At 32.8% G+C, this 24,941-nt stretch overlaps 2 protein-coding genes across 3 annotated transcripts; one reads left to right on the top strand and one right to left on the bottom strand.

Moving 5' to 3' along the window:
* Nucleotides 1-3,058: 3,058 nt before the first annotated feature.
* Nucleotides 3,059-5,721, bottom strand: LOC127106633 (cold-regulated 413 inner membrane protein 2, chloroplastic). Its single transcript, XM_051043934.1, has 6 exons — nucleotides 5,314-5,721; nucleotides 5,102-5,248; nucleotides 4,809-4,904; nucleotides 4,259-4,323; nucleotides 3,444-3,513; nucleotides 3,059-3,347 (listed from the first exon to the last, which is right to left on the bottom strand). Exons 1-6 carry the CDS (start codon nucleotides 5,460-5,462, stop codon nucleotides 3,185-3,187), a joined length of 690 nt encoding a protein of 229 aa, XP_050899891.1. The 5' UTR covers nucleotides 5,463-5,721; the 3' UTR covers nucleotides 3,059-3,184.
* A 126-nt stretch (nucleotides 5,722-5,847) lies between these two features.
* Nucleotides 5,848-21,421, top strand: LOC127106632 (zinc finger BED domain-containing protein RICESLEEPER 2-like). 2 transcript variants are annotated; one of them, XM_051043933.1, is made up of 4 exons: nucleotides 5,848-5,933; nucleotides 18,604-20,924; nucleotides 21,017-21,125; nucleotides 21,209-21,421. In XM_051043933.1, the coding sequence occupies exon 2, from the start codon at nucleotides 18,858-18,860 to the stop codon at nucleotides 20,622-20,624; it is 1,767 nt and encodes a 588-aa protein (XP_050899890.1). In that variant the 5' UTR covers nucleotides 5,848-5,933; nucleotides 18,604-18,857; the 3' UTR covers nucleotides 20,625-20,924; nucleotides 21,017-21,125; nucleotides 21,209-21,421. The 2 variants fall into 2 exon arrangements, with proteins under 2 accessions (XP_050899890.1, XP_050899889.1); XM_051043932.1 differs by lacking the exon at nucleotides 5,848-5,933 and having other exon boundaries at nucleotides 17,315-20,924.
* The last annotated feature ends 3,520 nt before the right edge of the window (nucleotides 21,422-24,941 follow it).

Below are 24,941 nucleotides of genomic sequence, written 5' to 3' on the forward strand. Positions count from 1 at the left end.
TTGCGATCCCTTTTATTTTTCTTATACATCTTTTATCAGTTGAAGAAAACAAATGACATAAGTTAACATTTAATCACAAGTTTAACTAAAAGGTTCTCGTTGAGTACAACAGACGTGAGGGATGTTAATACGCAATTAAAATCGCACCAGTCCTTCGTAATTTAGTCACACACCTCACTTGATCAAAATATGATCTGGAGATGCATCTCCGTAAACCTCCTGAATTCATTTTAGGCTATTGGAAACATGCTTATTGTACATAATAAAGGATATTTCAGAGATTCATCTCTAAAAACTCCATGAATGCTTTCTAAGAAGCAACATTGTCCTAACTTTGACATTTTTTGACCAACTTATATTTTAGGTCATTTTAGGTCATACATTAGAAAACGCATACAATAACTGATTCAAATATACTACACACACATTAAAAAAAGTCATACATTTATTAAACTAAATTCAAAATGTGTCGACCATACATAACTTGTTCCAAAAAATAATATAACTAAACATAAATTATTGTGTATGTTTAACCCCCCCCCCTCCCCCTCCCGACTTCTCCGTAAGTATTGCAAGGAATTCTGGGGCTCGACAATAATGCCTTCTACGAGGCCCAATTGGGAACTTCCTACCTCAAAAAATCATGTCTTTATGCCCGATCTCGACATATCCACAATACATCGACAAACACTATGTACGTCATGGGTGTGGTCATCCTTAGCCTCTAGCACCTCCTGGTTATATGACTTAGGTGGCTTCTAGGTGCGTCTGATATCATGATAGGATGAGATTCCATATAGAACCATGCAATGTAGTCGTATGTATAAGCCCATTATACAGAAGTTGACATCCTACAATAGTCATATTGTACCAAATGAATCTCAAGATCCTCAAGTATGACATCAAGATCTCTACGGCGGACGATGAGAGAAGCATTACTCTGAGGGGTGTCTCACAGTAACCTACAAATATCCAAATTGGTGTATCACTCGCTCAGGCAAATACACGTACATCACAGCTCGCCCATAAGCCAATCATCCAGAGTATAACGAAATGACATCCAACTGACGCGTCTGGCGGTGACCCTCATACGGCAGAAGGCAAAGTCATCTGCTAGATGACAGTTAAGATACACACATAAAAGCTCGATCTTCTGATTTTCTATTAGCGGGGAAAAGGCGGCAACACGTGGCCATTCTTCATTGTAGTTAGGCACAAGTTCCCACCCGAAAAATGCGAAGAAAGTGGAAGATAATTCATCCTTGAAAATAATCCAGATACAATATTAGTAACAAGTGTAACAGAAAAGTTATAAAAAATATTAGTAACAATAAATTACCTTAAACAACGTGCAACTTCCTGTCAACTGTTCTGTCTTCCAAAGAAGAAGGTGGAAATATGATGTCTTTGAATGCCATTTCTCTTCAAACGTCGCCCGCATGCCATGGTTTATGGTCTTGTACACGACAAAACATAAACTAACAAGCCCATAGTAATAGATAACATTTCTGAACTAGTCGTCTTTGGGTTGTTTCAAATCCAAAATCTTCATTTTGTGGTTTACGAATTTTAAACATGAACACTCTTGTAAAAAAATATCACCATCAGTCGCGATTAAATTACTATAAAATAGATGTAATGCAAAAGTAAATCATATTATCAGACATGCGTAGCAGCATGGTCTCCTTAGAGGTGAAGTAATGAGGTGTCAAATAAGGCTTATGGATAACTATCTACAAGGGCATCCGCATCACCATTGGGCTCTTCCTAATTGGTCTTATAAACTTCAAGGGCTGCATGAGCTCCATAAGCAGAGGACATGTGGCCCAGTGATGTAGATGTTTGAGATAGATAACTTCGGCAAGTAGAATCAGATGGTTGTGAACCATAAAACGAGGTAGCATCGACTTTTGGCCACGCGGCCCTTTCCCTGGCCTTCTTATGTCGTACAGACGCGTGTTAGGACACACGATCGTGCCTAATTATGTCATATTTGTTTTCATCCACATCATCTGTAATAAAACCAAAAAATCACATTGAAATTCAGTCAAAATGCATTCATGCCAAATCTGGAGATGCATCACCGAAAACCAGTTCAAACATAATCCAGAGACGCATCTCCAGATGAACTTACAAGTTACAGAAATGGAAGAATCTTCATTGATGCCCTGAATTCCAACTAAATAGTAATACAGGTCTATATCATCAATATATTTTGAATATACTAATGTCTAATGCATATTAAACAACCTATGTTACCTAAATCATCATTCAAATCTTAAAAAAAGAAAAGAAAAGAAATTATAAATTTATCAAATTAGAGTTGTTAATGAGAAACTTGAATGAAGTGAGTGAGTGACTTTACAACAAATGAAGTAGAATGGAGTGAATGAATATGAAGAAACTTGCTCAAATGAGATTTAAAAATAACTTTACAGCAAAAGAGTTCAAATGAGATTTTTTAGTGACTTTGTAGAAAATGAAGGAAAGATCTATAAACGCGTTCGGATATGGATCTCTGTAAAATTCTATGAATTTTGAATTAAGCATTTTTACGGAAATACATCTTCAGACTCACCCTTACGTTAATATTAAAATAAATTTCATAAATAAACTTTAACAAAATAAAGATGACCCATCAATTTGCACCGATGAATGTGGAAAAAAAGTACATGTCTCCTTTCAAACAAATATTGATATCCTCTTTGTATAGAATACCCATGACTAAGATCAGTGCTCTAATTCCAGCTGTTTGCTAAAAAAATTAGGAAAGAATTCCTCGCATTACAAAGCAAAATGCAACCTCCTTGTGTTTTAAGGCACCCTAATTCTTTCACAAATTAAGCTTACTCACCCTATAATCACCTCCTATTATTTATATACAGCATAGCATGTCTCTCTAACTATCTCACTCATTACTTATCCTAAACTACCTCTACCTTTCCCATCTAACAGACATGTCATTATACTAACACTTCCTATAACTATATTCACACAAAGTAATTCCAAAGAGTACAAATCTACAAACTTTTTACACTCCATTATTTAAATTAGCAAGTAGAAAGTAAAGGATTTGAGTGTCAAACATGTTACATGATATATATATCCGAACAATATCAACATTTCAACAGGTATTATTCTTATTTACAATGTAACTATGAGCATAAATCATTTCAAACCCAACTCAGATAAGAAGCAACACAGACGCAACAGTGATGCCGATGACCGCTAAGGTGGCAACAACTGAACCTTGGTCAAATGATTTGTCCAAGCTTGTTCTTGAGAAATGCTGGAAAGCCAAATAAGCTGCAATCAATAAAGAAATTGCAGCACCTTCTTTTGTGTGCCTGGTCAAGAGAATAATGAGGTATAAGTTTTTTATTTTAATAAATAGGATAAAATTGACAACAGCTCAATGGCCCCAAAAACATGGATTTGCTTACCTTAATCTTATAGCCTCATCAGGAGCTACAATCACCAATAGTAACGCTATAAATGGCAACTCAAGTTCACCTGTAATCGAAGAATATCCAGCAGAATTATTTCCTTTCTCCCATTTTTATTCAAAAAACATGAAGAACAATTCATTTGAATTTGGGATTTCTATTGATGAAATAGGAGTGCTTCAAGTGTTATAAGAGATACAAAAACACCATCAAATTTTATAAAAATATTTACTGCGCAGCTTCAAATTCTGGGATGTTGGATGAAACCAAATGTTTGGTAGGAAAGAACAAACAAGAAAATAAGCTAAATCTTGTAAAAATGAGAATATTACTATGGATTATTGGACTCACAAGACAAAATAGGATTCAGAACAAATAGAAGAATTTTGCCTTAGATAGTTTTGTTTAGGCATGTATATAAGGAGAAAAAATTGTACAAACATGCTTCTCTCTAAATCGTTAATCTCTAGATTTTTTTAATTCTTTTATTTCTAGACCTTGTTTGACTTCTCTCCACATGATTTATTCTCCTTACCAAAGAATCTTTGGGTCTTCTCTCTACATGCCTATATCAGATGGAGGCCATTGAGAAGATTTATATTTGAAATGGTTTGTATTAAAAAATGATTGAAAACATTTAATAAACCCCCACCTTATAGAAAAAGGCTTCTGTTGTTGTCCCTAAAACAAAATGCTGATTTTCAGCACTCTTAGTGAGGGCCATATGGTATTTTCTTGAGGTCTATTGTGTCCACTATGACTCATTCAAGATTCCTATATTTCATATGCATGTGACGGATAAGAGATCATACCAGGAATATGAAAGAAGAGACGGACCAGAAGTGCCAAGAATGCTGACCACACACCATATCTACCCCTGTTTATCGCAATTTGTGTCAAACATTTAAACAAATAAAAGGTAAATTAAATTAGAGCCCTTTTGATAAATTGAATAACATGTACTCTTAGTGTACATACAGAATAATACACCACAATGAGTTGAACAAACATATGAAAATCTACTTTGAAACAATTCACCATATAAAGTGAACAACAACAACATCCAAACCATAAGCACTAAGTGAAGTCAGTCACAATGTTCTATCTTGTACCATGATTTTACCCAAATCGTTAATTTGGAGATCCTTCTTAATAACTCCTCTAATAGTTTGATTCTATCCAAATCGTTAATTTCGGAATCTTTCTTAATAACTTCTGTAATAGTTTATCTAGGTCTTTCTCTTCCTCTACCTCTAGTTGTTTGACTCTCTCCATATCACAGAATCTCCATGCCTTCTCTCTTCATGCCCAAACCACATAAAGTGAAAAAGAAAACAAAAAAAGAAAGAATTGATGACTTACTTGATCCAGGCAAAGACAGCTGGAGGTGCTTGCAAAGCAAATAATGGAACAAGAAATGATTTGGGCACAGTGGTGCCCTTTGCCAGTACTAAAACCCTACAAGATTTTGAATAATCATAAGCCACATAATTAAACCAACAAAGAAACAAAATACAAAAGAATTTATTGGCATAATAAATCTACTACAGCAAAACATGTAGTAAAAATCATAAAATTGAATAGAACTAAAATCCATGATTATGCATTCTTATGAATGAAGAGGTAAAGGCGGAGCGAGAGAAAAGAGAACAAACAGAGCAGAAACAGTAGAGATCCACTGGACATTAGGAGTAGTAAGAGGATAAGGAGGAGCATATGAACGGACGCGAAACCCTGTGATTCTTCCATTGCTGGTTTTCGATTTGTCGACAACTCGAATTCCGTAATGGCGAGTGAAGGATCTGAAATGAAAGCATAGAAAAATGATGAGAGAGAAAATGAAAGGAAAGAGTAGATGAGAATGTACCTGAGGCATAGGGGATTGAAAGTGCGGTGAGAGAAAGAAAACGATGATGAAGAGAAGGATGGATCTCTTGGCGGGCAGTTGAGGGGAGAGAAGGCAGTTCGTGCAGATACAGTTGAAGTTGAAGACAGCACGCAACCTGATGACAACATTTTGTTTCTTTTTGTTATGCTAGGATGAGCTCTCTATTTCTTCTCTAGAGTCTCTTCCCTGAAATTTGAGACGAAAGAAGGAAAAGTGAGTGATTCAGTATTTGAGTCTACCAAGACACACCGAGGACCCACTTCCAGCTTCTTAACATTCTAACACTGAAATAAAAAAACACGCGTCACTCAAGTTTATGTTAAGAGTGTAGACGTGGAGAAAGTCTTGTTTGCTCAAAACACTTCACCAGACAATTTAAACATACAATTATTTCTTCCAATATTTTTACAAGAGAAAGTAAATATATTGGTTACTTAATGGATTAATCTTTTTAAAGTCCACATTATGAAAACCTATAAAACACAAACTGGTCAAATATTCTAATGTGAGAATATTCAAGATAGCAATATTCCATTGTAAGAATTAAAACATAAGTCATAAATCATCAAATTGATCCAATATTCCAATTTTTTTTAGAGGTGCATTATACACATGTGAGATAAGAGAGAATTAAAACACTCTCAAAAGTGTAGTTAGCTAATATACTACAACTACCAAGCATCTAGACAAACTTTGGATTTAGAAATGTAGTAGAAACAACTACATGAAAATAAGAGTATACATATGACTACATAAAAATAAGATTAACAAACTTTGAAACTAAGCCTATAAACACTTAACGAGTTGATGATGTTGGTTGTGTGTTAATTATAATCTTCATTAATTTTCAGTAATGGAGAATGTTACTCAAAACCAACCTTCTTCATTAACATCTGGTGTTGGTGCAACTGATTTTGCTGCCAATGAAATTCATGTTGTTGGACTTCCTCCACTTGGAAAGAAGAGAAAACAAAATGCTAATGGTTCTAGGAAATCCTCTCCTGCTTGGGACCATTTTATTAAATTGCCTAATGAAATTGAAGCAGTAGCTGCTTGCAAACACTGTCATAAGAAATATTTGTGTGATCCAAAAACCCATGGGACATCTAACATGCTTGCTCATGCAAAAGTATGTACCAAGATGCCACAAAATGATCCTACTCAAACTGCCCTCTCCTTTGCCGGTGGAGAGGGTGGTGGCTTGGTTGCCGCAAGCCAACGATTTAATTTGGCAGCTTGTAGGAAGGCTATTGCTCTCTTTGTGATCCTAGATGAACATGCTTTTAGGGTAGTTGAAGGGGAAGGCTTTAAGTTGTTATGCAAACAATTACAACCCCAATTAACTATTCCATCAAGGAGGACTGTGGCGAGGGATTGTTTTCAACTTTTTGTTGATGAAAAAGCAAGATTGAAAGGTTATTTCAAATCTGATTGCAATAGGGTAGCCTTAACCACTGATTGTTGGACATCCATTCAGAATCTTAGTTATATGACCCTAACTGCACACTTCATTAACAATGATTGGAAGTATGAAAATAGGATTCTAAGTTTTTGTTTAGTTCTTAATCATAAGGGTGAGACAATTGGTAGAAAAGTTGAAGAGTATGTATGAAATTTTATGACCTTTGATCCAATGTACGAGTCTGCTATTTATTTTATTTACAAGATAACTATCGGCGGTGGTTATGACCATAAGGGGGTTGTTGCGTTTGCTCCTCGTTCAGTTCTTCAGGTTCCCACTAGTGTGCTTACTGTCTTCCAATATGATATTTTCTTGTAACTAACGTTGAGTGGTAATTGCTTTTCCAATTCTTCCACATCTTCACGTCCTCTCAATGATAACTGCTCTAACATGTTATCGACGATGCCTGTCAAAGCTTCAAGACTTATGAACCTACCGAGTCTTTTATACCATGTTATTTGGTCGACCAATCCCTTTGGTGGAATGAGGTCTCTTGTCGACTATCCCTCTCGAGATTCTCGACATGTTTCTGTCGTCTATCCTTTTCAAGATTTTGGACGTATTTCCCAGGGATCTGGGCTTTTAGGGGGTTTTCACAGAGAGTCTTCCAAACCATTTCTCACTGTATCGATGGCTCGGTCAAGCCTCTTTTGTTGGCTTGTCGATGACTCATCATTAACACTTATATTAAAGACATTTCATTAATGTTTGTTCAATTGTCTTTTCATTGACATTCTTGGTTAACTTTCTAATAGCTGAAAATCGCAGTGTAAGGGAATGAATCTGCAACTTTTGAACAAATTTCATCAGTAATTTTGAAGATATTGCTTCAAAGGAATTTGCCTACATCAAGTTATCAACTCTGAAAGTATTCATCCAGACTAGTTCTTATCAAGACTGATGAAGGCAATCTCAAAACCTATAAACTCAAGACTCTGAAGTCTCATTCCAACCAGGTTCTGAAGATATACTTTAGCTTCTGATCATGCTTTAACTAATTCTATAAAAAGCCTCTGATTCAAGAAGGTTAAACAAACGTCTACAGAAGATCCCAGCCAGAAGTTATTAAAAGAAGATCATGTGGCAATAGTACACTACTTTATGTCTAATTAGCATAAAGAAATGTTTCTAGGATCTTATCTCTCTAACTGCTCTGAACTCTGCTCTGCTCCTCTCAACGTCTTTATGCTAGCTGATTTTTAGCTCACTCTATTGTACACCGGCTAAAGTCCTTCAACAACTACATGTACCATTGGTAGTTTCAATCTTCAACGGATCTATTATGAGCATCTATTTAAGAAGAAGATTGAAAACATTCAAACTGTCAGTTCTGACCAAGAATGAATGTGAGTTGAAAAATACGTGACTGTGTTCACAAAGACGTGATACTAGTTCACAATATGGGTTGAGAGAGAGAGAGAGATTGCGTTTATTTAGAAAACACATATGAGAGAATCACACACTAAATAAAAAATATAACCGCAAGTGTGTGAGAGTAGAGTGAAAATGATCAAGAAGATCATCAGAACAGAAAGACACAATAAGAAGAAAATATGTGCAAGGAGAGAAGAAGAATAAACGCTTCATTCTTCTACACTCAAGAGCAAACAATTCATATTCTGATCAAGAGTGTATAACCTTTGTGTATATTCTTAACCAAGAAGCACACACATAAACACAAGGTTATTACCATACTATTTTGTTAAGAGAATCTGAAGACTCTAGTCGTTATGCTCAAAGTAAGTCTCTTTCTTATTGGATTGAGCAAATAAGTCTCTTGTTGGGTGCTTGAGCAAATAATTCTCATGCTGGGTTCTTATGCATTAAAGTCTCATGCTTACGGGTAGAGCATAAGTCTCTTTTTGGATAAATTGAGCATTGAAGTATGATGCTTGCAGGCAGAGCAAGAAGTCTTAAACGGGTTATTTAGGCATTGAAGTCTCATGATTAAGGCTAGAGCAAGAAAGTCTTGATCAGTGTGATTGAGCATTGAAGTCGCATGCTTGCAGGCATAGTAGGAATTCCTGGATGGTTTGTTTAAGCATTGAAATCTCATGCTTGAGGGCAGAGCAAGGGAGTCTCGATCTGGTGTGATTGAGTCGGAAGTCTTGAGCTACTAGCTTAAGCAATTGTAATGAGTTTGGTTATAGTCAAAAGCTCTTGTGTTGCAAGGGGTCTGGACTACTCTCAGTTGAGAGAAACCATGATATATTGCATGTCTATTTATTTACTTATGCATTTACATTACAATGTGAAAACAAACTCTAAAGTCAGACTCTCATCTGATTCAACCTCTTACTTATATCAGAATCTGAGTTTGACACCTCAGGTTCTGAAATAGAGTTAAGAAAAGGAAGTAAAATTCCCAGTGCTGTTACTCACTCTGGTATCAGACTCTGAATATGGTTCATAATTTGATGTTCCAGAATCAGAAGTGAAAAGAGATTTTTTGCATACACAATTCAACCCATTTTCTTGTGTATTTTCTCACCTTCAAAGCAACCTTCTTATTTTATTTTGGTATTGTAGTTTGTACTATGAGTAGATAATTCTCTTTAGGTTATGTTGTGTTTGATGAACCTATTTTGATATTGTTGGGACATATGTTTGATTCGATATTGCATGAATAATTTGATCTATAAATATATTCAATTTCACATTGTTCTTAATGACTTTTTTATGTGAGATACTCTTTTAATCTAAATTTGGGCACATAGAGAATACTGACCATTAGTCTATGTTTTGTACCTATTGAAATTGTTGTGCTTACGCTGGTGTACTAGGGATAGAAAACTCCGAGTAGTGGCTTAGGAATTAACGTTCTATTGTATGCCTAATCTGGCTTATGCAGGTGGGCTAGGGATAAAAAACTCCTAGTATAGATTAATGAGCTATACATCAAGGGATTGAGTATAACAGTTTTGTTAATTCGTCGTGGGATTATAGGGATGATATCATTCATTTAATACATCAAACATCGACAATAGAGAAATAAAGGATTCTATACACAACCTGAACGCTTTCGTATTATTATCATAACACTTTATTTTATTTTTGCAATTAAAATTCGACCCCCTCCCCCCATTTAGTATTTTCTACACATTGCACAATATTGTCTTGTTAAATAGTAATCCATGTGGGTTCGATCTTTTTTTATTATTGCGACATTATCGGTACACTTGCCGAGAAGTCATCAGCTACCCCTACCAGCATAAGGGTGTCATACATTATATACCTTTTGACAAGTACATGAATGTTTTACCATTTATCTAACTAGATCAAATATGTTCTATTTGTTGTTTATTATCTCTTTATGACTTTCCAGTTATTTGATAATGACAAAGGGAGAGAACTATATTCTCAGAGGAAGTACAATATACTCTCTTTATCTGTAAGGGGGAGTTTAACAACTTCAGTTTTTCCATATATGTTTTTCTTCTTTACCACCTTCTTGAGAGATAATTGTCATCATCAAAAATTGGGAGAATGTGGTTCTATGTGTTGGAGGTTAATGTCTTCTAATGATTTTGATTATGATGACTGGACAAGAAAGAATAAATCACAAGCATCATCAGTTAAGAAGTAAGCACAATACAAAGTGTTCAATGTTTCAATTTAAAAATCTAAATAAAGTAAAATCAAGTAATCAAAATATCGAAAGTTGTGAAGTTATGAAATCTCGTGCTTAATATTTTATCTTGTATTTTGATTAGTTAAATGTAAATGAAGCAAGAGTAAGTCTCGCAGTACAAAGGCGTTACACGCACGCGCACACACATACACACATGCGCGCACGCGCACACACATACACATTCAATTTCTTCATTTTTTATATATTAAAACTTCTTAAAAACTAATTCAAACAAGTACATAAACGACCCAAAAGCTTTCTAATCAAGTAGGAAATCAAAATTGAATTGTTTAACTGATTATGCCTTTCATATAATCGATTAAAATAAGATTAGCGCCTCCTAATCGATTAAGTAACCTTATTAACTCATTAAGTGATCCTTTTCTGGCTTAACCTAATCGATTAGGTTGATGTTCTAACTGATTACAAAGCAATCATATCCATAGATTGTTGCTTTTTTAAAGCCATTTCCCCCAATATATAGAAGTGTTTTCCTCACTTCTAAACACACATTTTTTAGAATTATGAACTCTTTCATCTCACTCATTCTCTTTTTTTTCCTTCATTTTTATTCACTAGAAATTACCTTAGTGCTAAGAAAGTGAAAATTTTCATCTGAAAGATGTGTTTTTCTATTTTCTGTTGAATTTGTTTATTTAAGAGTTTAGCTCTCTTGTGATCTTGTAATAGATTTGAAGGTTAAAAGTTAAACGTATAAAAATCTCGATGTATAGTTGTTGGTTGAATCAATGTAAAAACTCAAGTTGTCGGTGTTAAGTTGTTGAGGTGAACCTATATTGTTGTTAGAGGAAACTCTTGGAGACTAGAGTATGACACATGGTTTAAGACCGAACCAAGATATTATATAGTGTAATCTTTTTTACATTATGGGTTATTTATTTTTTCTACGACTTATTTTTAACTTTTATTATCTTCCTAAAATTAACCCTTTTGTAAATCAAATGATTTTTTATAACCATATTGGTGTTTGCATCGCCTTTTTCAATCATCTAACTCTTAATTTTTGGCATTATCTACTCAATTTAGATTAGACATCACTCTTATTATCTAAATTTCCGCTTATGAAAGTCTCATTTGTTTCCCCTTTGATTGTTCTATTCTCTTTTATTCAACTCCATTTCATTATATTCAACTACTCTTCAAAATATCAAAACAAAACCTTGAATCGATGCAAGCATATATCATCTTTGGCAACCATGGATTCATGAAGTGGCCCAGTTATATCCGTTTGTGTCCCGTTCAAGCATCCAAAAAGGATGTTGAATTTGGATTACATTGCATCCAATAACAATAACCATTCGGCTTGAAATTGAAGATTATCTTCTTGAGGTACCAATCACATCAAATTTTTGTTTTGCAAATTGATCAGTTACGTCTTGTTTTCAATAATAGACCTACACATTTTGTTGTTTCATATATTATTATTGAGCCAATGGTCCACCATGCACAAAGTACAATAGTTTGTTTTTGTGTTGGAATTGACTGATAGTGAAGATTTGAGTAAATGACAAGCCAAAAGGGTCGTCTTAAGCACTAAGTAAGGGGAAAAGAGACTGGTACCGACATAACTACTTATACAATTATATTACAACTATGTGTAATTTAATAACCTTAGATCGCTTGATTTTTGGTTTTAAATTTTTTTAAAACTAAAACAAGTTTTTGTTTTGAATTTTGAAAATTTTAAAATTAAATTCTGTTTCAATTTTTAAGTTATGGGTTTTTTTTTAAAAATTAAACAAGTTTTAAATATAAACATGAAATTTTTCTTTTATTAGTTTCAATATTAATAGTCAATATAGTGGTTTTCGGCGGATATGTGGTGGTGAGTAATGATGGTCAAAATGATAGTTGATGGTGGTTTTGATCGATATTAGTTTGTGGTGACTAGAGTAATGGTTGGTGTTAGTGATAGGTGACTAAATTGGTGATCAAAGGTGGTTGGTGGGGTTAGCGAGAGTGGTGGTCGGTGATTGTTGGAGTTAGGCATTACAATGAGGCAGAGTGAAGACAAATTTTATCATTTTCTTATCTAAATCGGAACTCCTAATAAATCATCTTCGCCCCGATCCCTATCGGGGATGAAGAATTGAACCTCAAACCAGTCTCAAATGGGCATGGATTGGATTTAAGTATCCCCACTTCACTCTCATCTCTGCCATAGAATCAATTTTATAAAAAAATAGTCCATTTTCCACAACATCAAATTACACTACAAATAAAAAAGTAAAACAATCCCAAAAAATTCCATAACATGCATTTGGAATATTTCAAATAATAAAGTACAAATCAAAATATTAAAGCATCGATCATACAACTAACATTTTAAATTATCAAAATTAAACAATAAAATACAAATTAATATAAATGGGACGATTCAGAATAGATACTAGCGTTCCAATTACTCGACTTGTTCCCATATTTTGTAATTAGGGAAAACCCAAACTCTTATTCAAACTCAATCAAAGGGGGTATTCCTCTTCAAACTCGACGCATGCTCAGGTGGGTGTTTGTGGGTACGAGTGTGGATTTATGTGATGTGTACGTATAATTATCATTTGGTTTTTATGATGATAGTTGTCAAACAGTTTAAAAGATGACAGCTTTATAAGTCAAACAATGTTTGGTGTTAATTAGTAAAGAAGTTCTTGGTAACAATGTCAGGGGGGTGATTGCAACTATTCAGTGGTTCTTGATGAAGGAATCAAAATAAGATACCACAAGCCTCATTAATCAAAGATGTCAAGTTCCAATAGATAATGCTAGACATTATTGAATTAAGTAAGGGACTTGAAGCTATGATCTTTAAGCTTGAAGACTTGAAGCTGTGGAAGTGTGAAACTCGCTTAGCCCGACGTTTAAGGTTTTTGTTGGGAAAAACAAACAAAGCATAGAAAAAAAAAGAGGAACACAATCACAACACAAGAACATAACGTGGAAACTCCAAAACAGGAGAAAAAACCACGGTCGTTGTCAATAGACAACTAGAGAATAACACTATGTGAAAATTATTACAACACATAATATACCTCAACTAACCCAGACCAGTATACCCACACCCTCTAAAATAAATATTTAACTACATCTCACGACACTCTAATACAAGATTATAAGAGAACAAAGAAAGTTAAATACAAACTTAAAGTATTTTTGACTGGTGCATCTTGGAATGAAGAAATTGAATCCTATATATAACATTGGAATCTCTCTTTCTTCACAAAACTAAGCGATGCGGAAATTTGTGACTGCAACCCAATAACTCTTTCACAACACTATCCTTCTCTTTCTGATGTGGAATATCAGACAAAAATGCAACCACAAAGCTAATAAGAATACATATCCCCATATCGAACCAAAAAACTCTAATAGAGAAAAAAGAGGAACACAATCACAACACAAGAACATAACGTGAAAGCTTCAAAACCGGAGAAAAAAACACGGTAATTATCAATAGACAACCAGAGAATAATACTATGTAAAAATTGTTACAGCACATAATATATCGTCAACAACTAGGCCCCTAGTACAACCACACTCTCTAAAAAGAACAAAGAAAGTCAAATGCAAGCTTAAAGTGCTTTTGATTGGTGCATCTTGGAATGAAGAACTTGAATCCTATATATAGTCTTAGACTCCCTCTTCCTTTACTAAATTAAGCAATATGAGACTTTACAGAACTTGTATCCTATATATTGCATTGAACTATCTCTTCATTCATAAAATTAAGTGATATGAGACTTCTTCAACATATATATTTTCAACCAACCCCAACAAAACACGGGTAAGTTTTGAGGTACTAAGACAATGCGCGCGCGCACACACACACACACACAATATTTTTTAAACTTTTTTCTTCTCTTTTGATAAAATCTCTCAAAACCACTATGAGCACACACTTAATTGTTTAGAAGCTTTATTAATTAATTAGAAAGGTATTTTACAGTGGTTAATTGATTAAGGGCTTCCTGTAATTGTTTAAACATATTTGTAACTCCTTTTAATCAATTAAATAAGTTATTAATCAATTAGGTGACGCAAAAACTCAAAATTTCCTAATTTGGGCTGGTCAATCCGTTATCACCTAGGGTTATTCAATTAAATAATTAAAAAAGTCCATTGATGGTTTCCTTTTCAAGCTAGATTATCTTCTCTATAAAAGAGAGCTCTCCTTATTTCATTACACACCAATTTTTTTAAATAAAATATTTTCTATTATTCTTTCTACTCTCTTTCATTTTAAAAACTATTTTTTTCACTATAATTGTCTTAGTGCCAAAGTAGTGAAAAATTCCTCCTGAGAATTATGTTGTACTAGTGTTGTCCTAAAATTTGTTTTATTTAAGAGTGTAATTCGCTTCTATAATATATTTGTAAAAAATTTGAAGATTTCAAGCTAAACATGAAAAAATCATGGGTGAAGGTTCTTGAGTTAAGCTTGTGTAAAAACTCTGGATATTGTTAGAAGCATTGAGGGTTGATCTTATACAAAAGCTTAAGTTGTAGTTGAAGATTGTTTGGGTTGATTCTATAAAAACTCAAAGTTGATTTTAGTAGAATTCTCAAGTGGAAACTCTTGTGTGTTAGAGTAAGTCAAGTGGTTTAGGATGAATCAGAAAAAACCTATAATTCAATATTTATATCCCTCGTTTCATTTACTTTTAGTCTTTTACTTTCTTTCCACAATGTTTATCTCTTCTTTCATTTTTTTCGTTTTTATTCCTTTATTTGTTTGTTTCTTTATACTAACATAAATGTTTTCAACATCAAAACTTATATAAATCACTTTTGAGTTTAGAATATCAAAATTCACTCTTATTCCCTTTTTTGTGTTTGGAGTCATTTGATTAACACTAAAGCATGATTGCCTTCTGAAAGTTTGATCACAAAATAAGTGTTCATTGCTGGAGTCAACTAAGAAGGAGAATGATCAAGGCCAAATTTCACTTTGACTAGGAAGAATTCAAATAGTCAAATAAAACTCAGAATTTCATTGGGGACTTAGAGAATGAATCAAAAAATGTGGAAGCTATTGATATCGAGATTCCTTAAAATCCTTCTACATAAGCACTATTGACTTCTATTTTTTCAAGCACTCAAGAAAACACCAAAACTCTTCTCATCTATCCAACAAAGTTGTGTTACTCGCAAAACATGTTATTGATTTGGGAGCTAAAGTGCAACTCGAAATGCCTTATGATGTTGATGAGATAGAAAAAATGAGTAGTTATATTGCTTAATGTTTGATTTCCTATTTTAGTGTGATTCATCTTTTCGCCTTTATCGATTTATTGTAATCAAACTTTTTTTCATTTTAATTATAAGTTATTTACTTTTAAGTTTATGATTTATGTGGTCTATGTGTTGTCTCTCTATCCACTTTTTTTGATAATTCCAGAAATGAGAGAAGTATACTCTTATGGGGAGTAGAGTATACTTTTTTTATATGTGAGAAAGAGTTAACCACTTTGATCTTCATATCTACTCCCTCCGTTCTTTTTTAAGTGTTATTTTTTAGAAAAAAAATTGTTCATTTTTAAGTGTTATTTCAAAGTTCAAAGTAGTACTGATTGTTCTTTTGTCAAAAGTATCCCTAGCTAATGATCACAGAGAAAGAGAAAGTCAAATAAATTAATAAAAAGTTAAGGGTAAAATAGGAAAAAAGATAATAATTATTTAAAAAGTAACAACAATGATTAGTTTTATTGATATGTGTAAAAAGTCAAAAAATGACACTTAAAAAGGAACAGAGGGAGTGTCTTTTTGTGTTTTATCATCTCACTGAGAGATGCATTGTCATCGTAAAAAGAGAAGAATATGAATATGTCTTGTGTAGATATAACCATCATTTGGTTACATGCCTCACATTTGCGAATTAAAAGTATGGATGTGTCAAGTTGGATCAACATTTCAACATCATAAACGTGACTTAAAGCTCAATCATATCAAGCCGAATTGATGCATTATTAGCGTAAACACATTTCAATTATGGTTGCATCTAGCCGATCCAACATCATACCAATAAAATGCGTATATTTGAACACGACATACTCGCAAATAAAGCAATCAAACATAGCCTCACAAAGAACTTAGGATTATTTACACTTTAAACAAATATCATTCATCGCTCTTTGCAACAAACAAATATTATAAATTATAGGGGTCAAAATTGAACCATAATACTCCTCAACTCTCAGCTAAAAATCACGACTAAAAGGAGCATAAACTAAAAGTACAAGCATGCAATGTTACACCCTTAACCACAAAGATATTTATTTAAATACTTTAAAAATTCGTTGATTTTCGTTAGAAATTAAACATACAAGTTTAAAATTTTTCCTTTTGAATGGTTAAGAACATCAGTCATAAAACCAACATTATAAAACAAACGTAACGACATAAAAAAATTGTATTGGACTTAGTAAGTCATACAAATATCTTTTTAAAAATATTACATGGTTATAAATCTTTAAAAAGAAAAATATTTGAAAATACATAGTAATTAGGGGTGGACAAGAAACAACCACCCGAGAATAACCAACCGAACCGGTTGCAGGATTCTGTTTCGGGTCAGGTTAATTCAGTTTGACGGGTGTTGCAAAACGGGTTCAGAGGGGTGTGTGTGTTCGGGTTCGGTTTTGTTTTTTTGGCCCAACAAAATATGAGCCCGACCGATTCTATATTAATTATCTAACTTATACCCAACCCAATTTTATGACACCCAGTAGAAACCCAACACCCAAGGACCCAAATTACACTAACCTAACCTGAAAGTAGCACTAACAATCTAACACAATTAGTTCAGAGTTCTCCTCCAAACCCTAAAGCTTTAGCGCCGTCACCTTGCTTCATCTCCAAAAGTAAAACAAAACCACTATCTATGTCTCTCCTCCGCCGTCATCACCGTCCTTTCCTCCTTCATCATCACTAAGCAGAGAATCATTTGTATCCTTATCCCTCTTAATCACGTTCTTTTGTGTTCGTATTTGCTTTCTAAACACTAAGTCTTTCTTTGTTCTTGATTTCAGATTTTGTATTTTCAGGTTTTGTAATTTCAAGAGTTCTTTGAGTTAATGGAAGGTTAGATCGTTGTTTATGTTTTAAGAGCTTTAATCTTTTATATACTGTTTTAATAACTCCATTTGTTTTATTTTTATCGAGATATGGAAGAGGCTGTAGAAATGCAAGGAGCTGGATAAATACAAGGAGCTGGAAATTTGCATAATAACAGTAAGTTTAGTTTATTTTATGTATGCTTTGTATGCCTATGTCGATGTATCATGTTGAATATTTTGTTTGCTACCTTATTAAAAGTTTAAGGTAATAGGTCCTTTAAGTCATTATTTTTATCATAAGTGAAAATGCATACAACAATAAACAAAATATAACTAAGTTTACTTAATTAAACAATAAATTTCAGCACATAAAAGTATCATTAGAGAAAGGAAATGGTCTAGAAACCATTCTGATGTTGCTTAGCCACTTGAATTTGTTCCATGTTAAATGGAAATGGCCTGGAAAATTGATTGTAAGTTGTGCTACTAAACTATGATATTAAACTAGTTGTTGTTGTTGATGTATCATGTTGAATATTCTATTTAGTATCTTGTTGAATATTCTGTTTGCTACCTTGTTGAAACTTACTAGAAACAGTTACACAAAAATAAAGGTTTGCTACCTTCTTGAAACTTATGTTGAAATTTAATTAAACTTATATTGAAACTTAATTAAACAATAATTTTCATCATATAAAAGTATCATTAGAGAATGGTACCTTGTTAAATATTATGTTTGCTAATGTGTGATAAGAGAAAAAAATTAAAACTTAAGTCATAAATCATCTAATTAATTACAAAATTCCAATATTGCTAACTTGAATTACAAACTACAAATCTGAACATATTATGAAAAATTCATCAATTACAATGGAATTACAGTTACAAAGTTAGACAAAAATAAGTGAATGGAAAATTCATCAATTACAAGAGTTAGACTATTCAAGAATACAGTGATAAAGTCCACATTATGAAAACCTATAAAACACAAACTGGTCAAATATTCTAATGTGAGAATATTCAAGATAGCAATATTCCAATGTAAGAATTAAAACATAAGTCATAAATCATCAAATTGATCCAATATTCCAATTTTTTTAGAGGTGCATTATACACATGTGAGATAAGAGAGAATTAAAACACTCTCAAAAGTGTAGCTAGCTAATATACTACAACTACCAAGCATCTAGACAAACTTTGGATTTAGAAATGTAGTAGAAACAACTACATGAAAATAAGAGTATACATATGACTACATAAAAATAAGATTAACAAACTTTGAAACTAAGCCTATAAACACTTAACGAGTTGATGATGTTGGTTGTGTGTTGATTATAATCTTCATTAATTTTCAGTAATGGAGAATATTACTCAAAACCAACCTTCTTCATTAACATCTGGTGTTGGTGCAACTAATGTTGCTGCCAATGAAATTCATGTTGTTGGACTTCCTCCACTTGGAAAGAAGAGAAAACAAAATGCTAATGGTCCTAGGAAATCCTCTCCTGCTTGGGACCATTTTATTAAATTGCCTAATGAAATTGAAGCAGTAGCTGCTTGCAAACACTGTCATAAGAAATATTTGTGTGATCCAAAAACCCATGGGACATCTAACATGCTTGCTCATACAAAAGTATGTACCAAGATGCCACAAAATGATCCTACTCAAACTGCCCTCTCCTTTGCCGGTGGAGAGGGTGGTGGCTTGGTTGCCGCAAGCCAACGATTTAATTTGGCAGCTTGTAGGAAGGCTATTGCTCTCTTTGTGATCCTAGATGAACATGCTTTTAGGGTAGTTGAAGGGGAAGGCTTTAAGTTGTTATGCAAACAATTACAACCCCAATTAACTATTCCATCAAGGAGGACTGTGGCGGGGGATTGTTTTCAACTTTTTGTTGATGAAAAAGCAAGATTGAAAGGTTATTTCAAATCTGATTGCAATAGGGTAGCCTTAACCACTGATTGTTGGATATCCATTCAGAATCTTAGTTATATGACCTTAACTGCACACTTCATTAACAATGATTGGAAGTATGAAAATAGGATTCTAAGTTTTTGTTTAGTTCTTAATCATAAGGGTGAGACAATTGGTAGAAAAGTTGAAGAGATTTTAAGGGAATGGGGAATAAGGAATGTGTCCACAATCACTGTGGACAACGCAACATCTAATGATGTAGTTGTTGCTTATTTGAAGAAGATGATTGATAATATGAGTGGTTTAATGAGTGATGGATCTTTCTTTCATCTTCGCTGTTGTGCACACATTTTAAATCTGGTGGTTCGTGATGGTTTAAAACAGAATGATTTATCCATTTCTGCCATTAGAAATGCTGTTAGATTTGTTAGGTCATCACCCCAAAGATCTGCAAAGTTCAAAGAATGTATTGAGTTTGCTAGAATTAATTGTAAGAAACTTCTCTGTCTAGATGTTCAGACAAGGTGGAACTCATGTTATTTGATGCTAGATGCTGCTGAAAAGTATCAAGCAGCATTTGAGAAAATGGAAGGTGAAGATTTTAGCTATTTGGAATTTTTTGGATTAGTTGGCCCCCCTACTCTTAATGATTGGGAGAATGTTAGGTGTCTAGTAAGTTTTTTCAAAATTTTCTATGATGCTACTATGGAATTTTCTTCGTCAAAACAAGTATCCCTTCATAAGTCATTCCACCAACTAGCTTCAATACATTGTGAGCTTAAAAGATCATCCATGAACTTGAACACAATTTTAGCCTCAATGGGATATGAAATGAAGAAGAAGTATGACAAATATTGGGGGGAAATTGAAAACATCAACAAGTTTATTTATTTTGGTGTGATTCTTGACCCTAGATACAAGTTAGGATATGTAGAGTGGTGTTTTAATGATATGTATAATGGCGAGTCGGTGCCTTTTACTAATATGATTAATGTGATAAAAAAGGAGTTGTTTAAACTATTCAATTGGTACAAGGGTATACATGAAAAGCAACATGGACCCTCTACTAGTCCTAATGAGGGTGGTTCATTTGGTGATGGTGTTCCTAATGTTGAAGTTCCATCTCATTTTGCAAGGGTTGAAGCTTTTAAAGAGCACCTTAAACAAAAAGATTCAATAGATAAAAAAATGATCTTGAGAGGTATCTAGATGATAATTGTCCCGATGATTTTAACTTTGACATCCTTATGTGGTGGAAATAGAACTCTTGTAGATACCCTATTTTATCAAAAATGGTGAAGGATGTTTTAGCTAGTCCAGTATCCACTGTCGCTTCTGAAAGCACGTTTAGTACCGGGGGCAGAGTTCTAGACACATATAGAAGTTCACTAACCCCTGAAATGGCAGAGGCTTTGATTTGTGCACAGGACTGGTTGAAACCTACACTTAGTCAATTCAAGGACTTGAATATAAATGAAGAATTTGAGTTGTCTGCCACTATTGTTTCAGGTATGTAAATATTTGAGTATGAGTATTTAGTGTATTAATGTATTGGCTTTGGTTTTGATTTAATTATTTGGTTTCTGTTTAATTTTATGCAGAATTTGGTGGTCCCTCTACTAGTGGATCAACATCTGGTGATGGATCTGATGCTGTTGGAAACGGAAATGAACCAGTTGCTGGTTCATCTCAATCACATACTTGATGATGGTTGTGGTTTTTGTATTTTTCATTTGATTTACTTATATCTATGTTTTTTACATGTATTAATATATTTTTGTGTTTCGTTTCAGTTTGTTTTTTGGAGTCATCTGTGAAAATGACCTTATTTTGGGCTACTGATTATTATGGATAATCAACTTATCTATCAGCTAATATCCTCAACAGTTATTTTTTTTGTGATAATATATCAACCAATATCCTCACATGATAGGTATTAGCTGTTTCCCAAAAGGAATCTATGTGTTGGATAACTATCTTTATATGTTTTGTTTGAATGAACTTGTTTACTGGAAGTATATGTTGTTAATTATACATACTTGATGTTTTCCTTTGTTATAATTAGCTAATTGTGATAATGTAAAATACAGAGCATGCTCCGCCTACAACAAAATGATGGAGTTCACAATGACTCTGAGATTGATGATATTGTGATGGTGATGTAGTTAACTTTTCTTAAATATGTTGAGAATATTTTGGCTTATAATGAACTTGTAATATAATATATCAGGTTATTACTTGAATGATAATGTAATTGTAATATAATGCTAATACTTTATCACTTAGATGATGATGAAAATGTAATATAATGAAAATAGTTTATGGTTTCTTAATTTTTTTAATTATATAGAATGAAGTTTAATGAGTATTCATGTGATTAGTGTTATAGGAATGATAGAATTCATGTTAGAATTTATTGGTCAAAACCGATTCAACCCAACCGAATGAACTGTATAAACTGATAATCCATCAACCGATAAAACCAAACTTAATTTTGGGTGAAACTGGATTTAACCTTTTCAACCGTGGATTAACTCGGATTAGCTATTTCGGATCCGAACCCACCCATAACCGACCGCCGTCCACCCCTAATAGTAATTATCCAACCTAGATTTCATCATATTAGAGATGTACTCTATGTCAGAGTATAATAAGTCCAACGGACAAATAATAAAGAATTAGACGAAGGTTAGGAGTAGTAGGTACTCCTTCCAAAATCAATTTTCACTTTCATAATCATATTGATATTGATCAATACATTAAGAAAAATATAAAAAAAGACAAAAAAAAAAGTGAGTTTCGTCTTACATCATGTAAATGATATAATAACAACAATGGATAGAAATAAATGCAATCCAAATTACCAACAAAAATCACACAATGTTCAAATTCAAACAAATGAATGTTAATGCAATGTATCTTCACTACTATATATATATATATATATATATATATATATATATATATATATATATATATATATATATATATATATATATATATATATAATATATATATATTATGGGGTATCGTCTAACTACTCTAGATAATACCTCTATTGAAGTAACACCTCACTGATTGACTTCAATACCACACTCTCACTAACATAATATTATCATGTGATTAGTGAGGATTACCCAACTTTATATTTTCGTCCCGATATCATGGAATCAACACGAGTCACTTAAGAGTTTCACACCAAATTTCATAGATTCAAAATTCATCCCAAAATTGGATCAACAAAACCCACGGAGTCTCCACCGTCCCAATTCATATATACTATTCGTCAGTCTACTCAATCCTCTAATATGATGCATGTTTAAATGACTCTCAAGATATACCAAACACCGTTACTCTTGTTATAAAAAAAAATCACTTTTGTCACCTCTCACATGCTAAATGACTCACCTTAACATCATTCATTCACAAATCCACGCATTGAAATTAAAAAATGTAATCCAATACACAAAATACAATCAACCAGATACAATATTTCTCGAGCAAATTAAAAGTGACAGTGATAGCGAACCATATATTTTCATGTTGTGTTCCTATCAAATTTAATGGACCACTTAACATAAAACTAAAATGTATTCTCCTAATGCTGTCTAATAATAAGCATATAAGACCAACACACCAAATCCATAGATTGGAAATACACTCTAGTTATATTCAATTTATTCATAAATTTAGAGTAAAGTCATCTCTCAATATATAGATAGCTATTAGGAACAAGTGATTATGAGGAACATAGTATGATATGTGGATATTAGCAACAACTGTTCGGAACAGAGCAAATTCCATGAATGACTAACCTTACATTCAACTAACCTCACACATGCAAATGCTCAGTTCTTTTTCAACTAACATTGACACATGCCGATGTTTATAATAATTGATATACATAATCTATATATAATCTAAATATATTATTTATTGATTAAAATTTAAAATTTACTTATAAAAAAAAGGTAATGCTAACTTGTGCTCCAAGGGCATATGTTAAGAAACCCATAAATAAAAAATTTATTTTGAAAAAATAAATAAAATTATTAATTATAAGTTTCTAATAAATTCAATACACAATTTCCAAGAATTTATTTCTTTATTTATCTCTTAACTTGTGCTTTTAGGGCACAAGTTAGCATTACCCTACAAAGAATAAGAGCTAAATTTTTAGTGTTGTTCAATTTGGTGCATGAATTTCATAAATAATGTATTTATAGTTTTGTCGGATAAATGGTCAACGGGTGGTAAGCTAGCTATTAGCGAGTGAAGTTTATACTTCCTCCATTTTTTTTTATGGATAATGCTAACTTGTGCCACAAGGGCACAAGTTAAGAGATAAATAAATAAACAAATTTTTGGAAATTGTGTATTGAATTTATTAGAAATTTATAATTAATAATTTTATTTATTTTTTCAAAATAAATTTTCTATTTATAGGTTTCTTAACATGTGCCATTGGGGCACAAATTAGCATTACCCTTCTTTGTATACCACAAAATGCAAAAAGTATCTATCTATTTATATATATTAAATTCAACCTTTCAAATTATTTTGCGACACCTAACATTAACTTCTTCAAAAATAATTCACATGATCTTATTAGCTTATGTGTACACCTCTACTAAACCACCAATCAAAATACTACTATTTACCAACACCCAATTTTTGACTCTTTCTCTTCCAAAACCCCTTTTCACCTTTCATAATCCTCTAATACCAATTACAAATGATAAATTCTTTTTCCTACTCATGCAAATATCTCAGGAAATGTGGTTGTTCTCCTATTAGATTTCCTTCTTTCTATTGTTCAATTTTCTTTTTCCTATCGTTATCGACACATAGATTTTGGAATTCTTCAATTACAGTTCAATTTTCTACTTCCTATCATTACTGGTTCATTTTTTTCCTTCCTACCATTACTGACGAATAGATTTTGGAATATTGTTCTTGCAGAATTTAATTTTGGATTTTCTTAATGACTGTTCGGGTTTCCCCTTCCTACGGTTTCCGACAAATCGATTTGGGATTAAGATTACAGCATTTGGTATGCGTGAAGTTGTTCTTGCAAGACTCAATTTTGGATATTTCTGATTACAGTTTAATTTATATAATTACAATTCTTCAAATATGTTAAAAACACAAAGATGAAATAGAATGATCAGTAATTTTCCTTTTCATTTTATTTTTTTAGTGTATTCGAAGTGTTTCTCAAGGATAACGATCAATCAAGTGAAAATATTGTCTTAAATATTGTGTACAAGAAAGTTCTTTAAGACCTTACCCACACAACCAACTCAAATTTAAAATGGCAAGTATATAAATCCAATTATTTTGTATCTAAGTTTAAGCATTCATTTTATCAATTTATTTTACAATATCAACTTAAATTTGTTATATTTGTATATTTGCAGATTGTATTTCTATGGTGTAATTTACTATCTGCTACCTAATTTATGAACCATATTTAAATATGGTTCTTGATGGACCAGAAGGTTGTGTTATTGGCGTGACCACTAC

Source organism: Lathyrus oleraceus, chromosome 7 (assembly GCF_024323335.1).
Source record: "Lathyrus oleraceus cultivar Zhongwan6 chromosome 7, CAAS_Psat_ZW6_1.0, whole genome shotgun sequence".
Classification (NCBI taxonomy): Eukaryota; Viridiplantae; Streptophyta; class Magnoliopsida; order Fabales; family Fabaceae; genus Lathyrus; species Lathyrus oleraceus.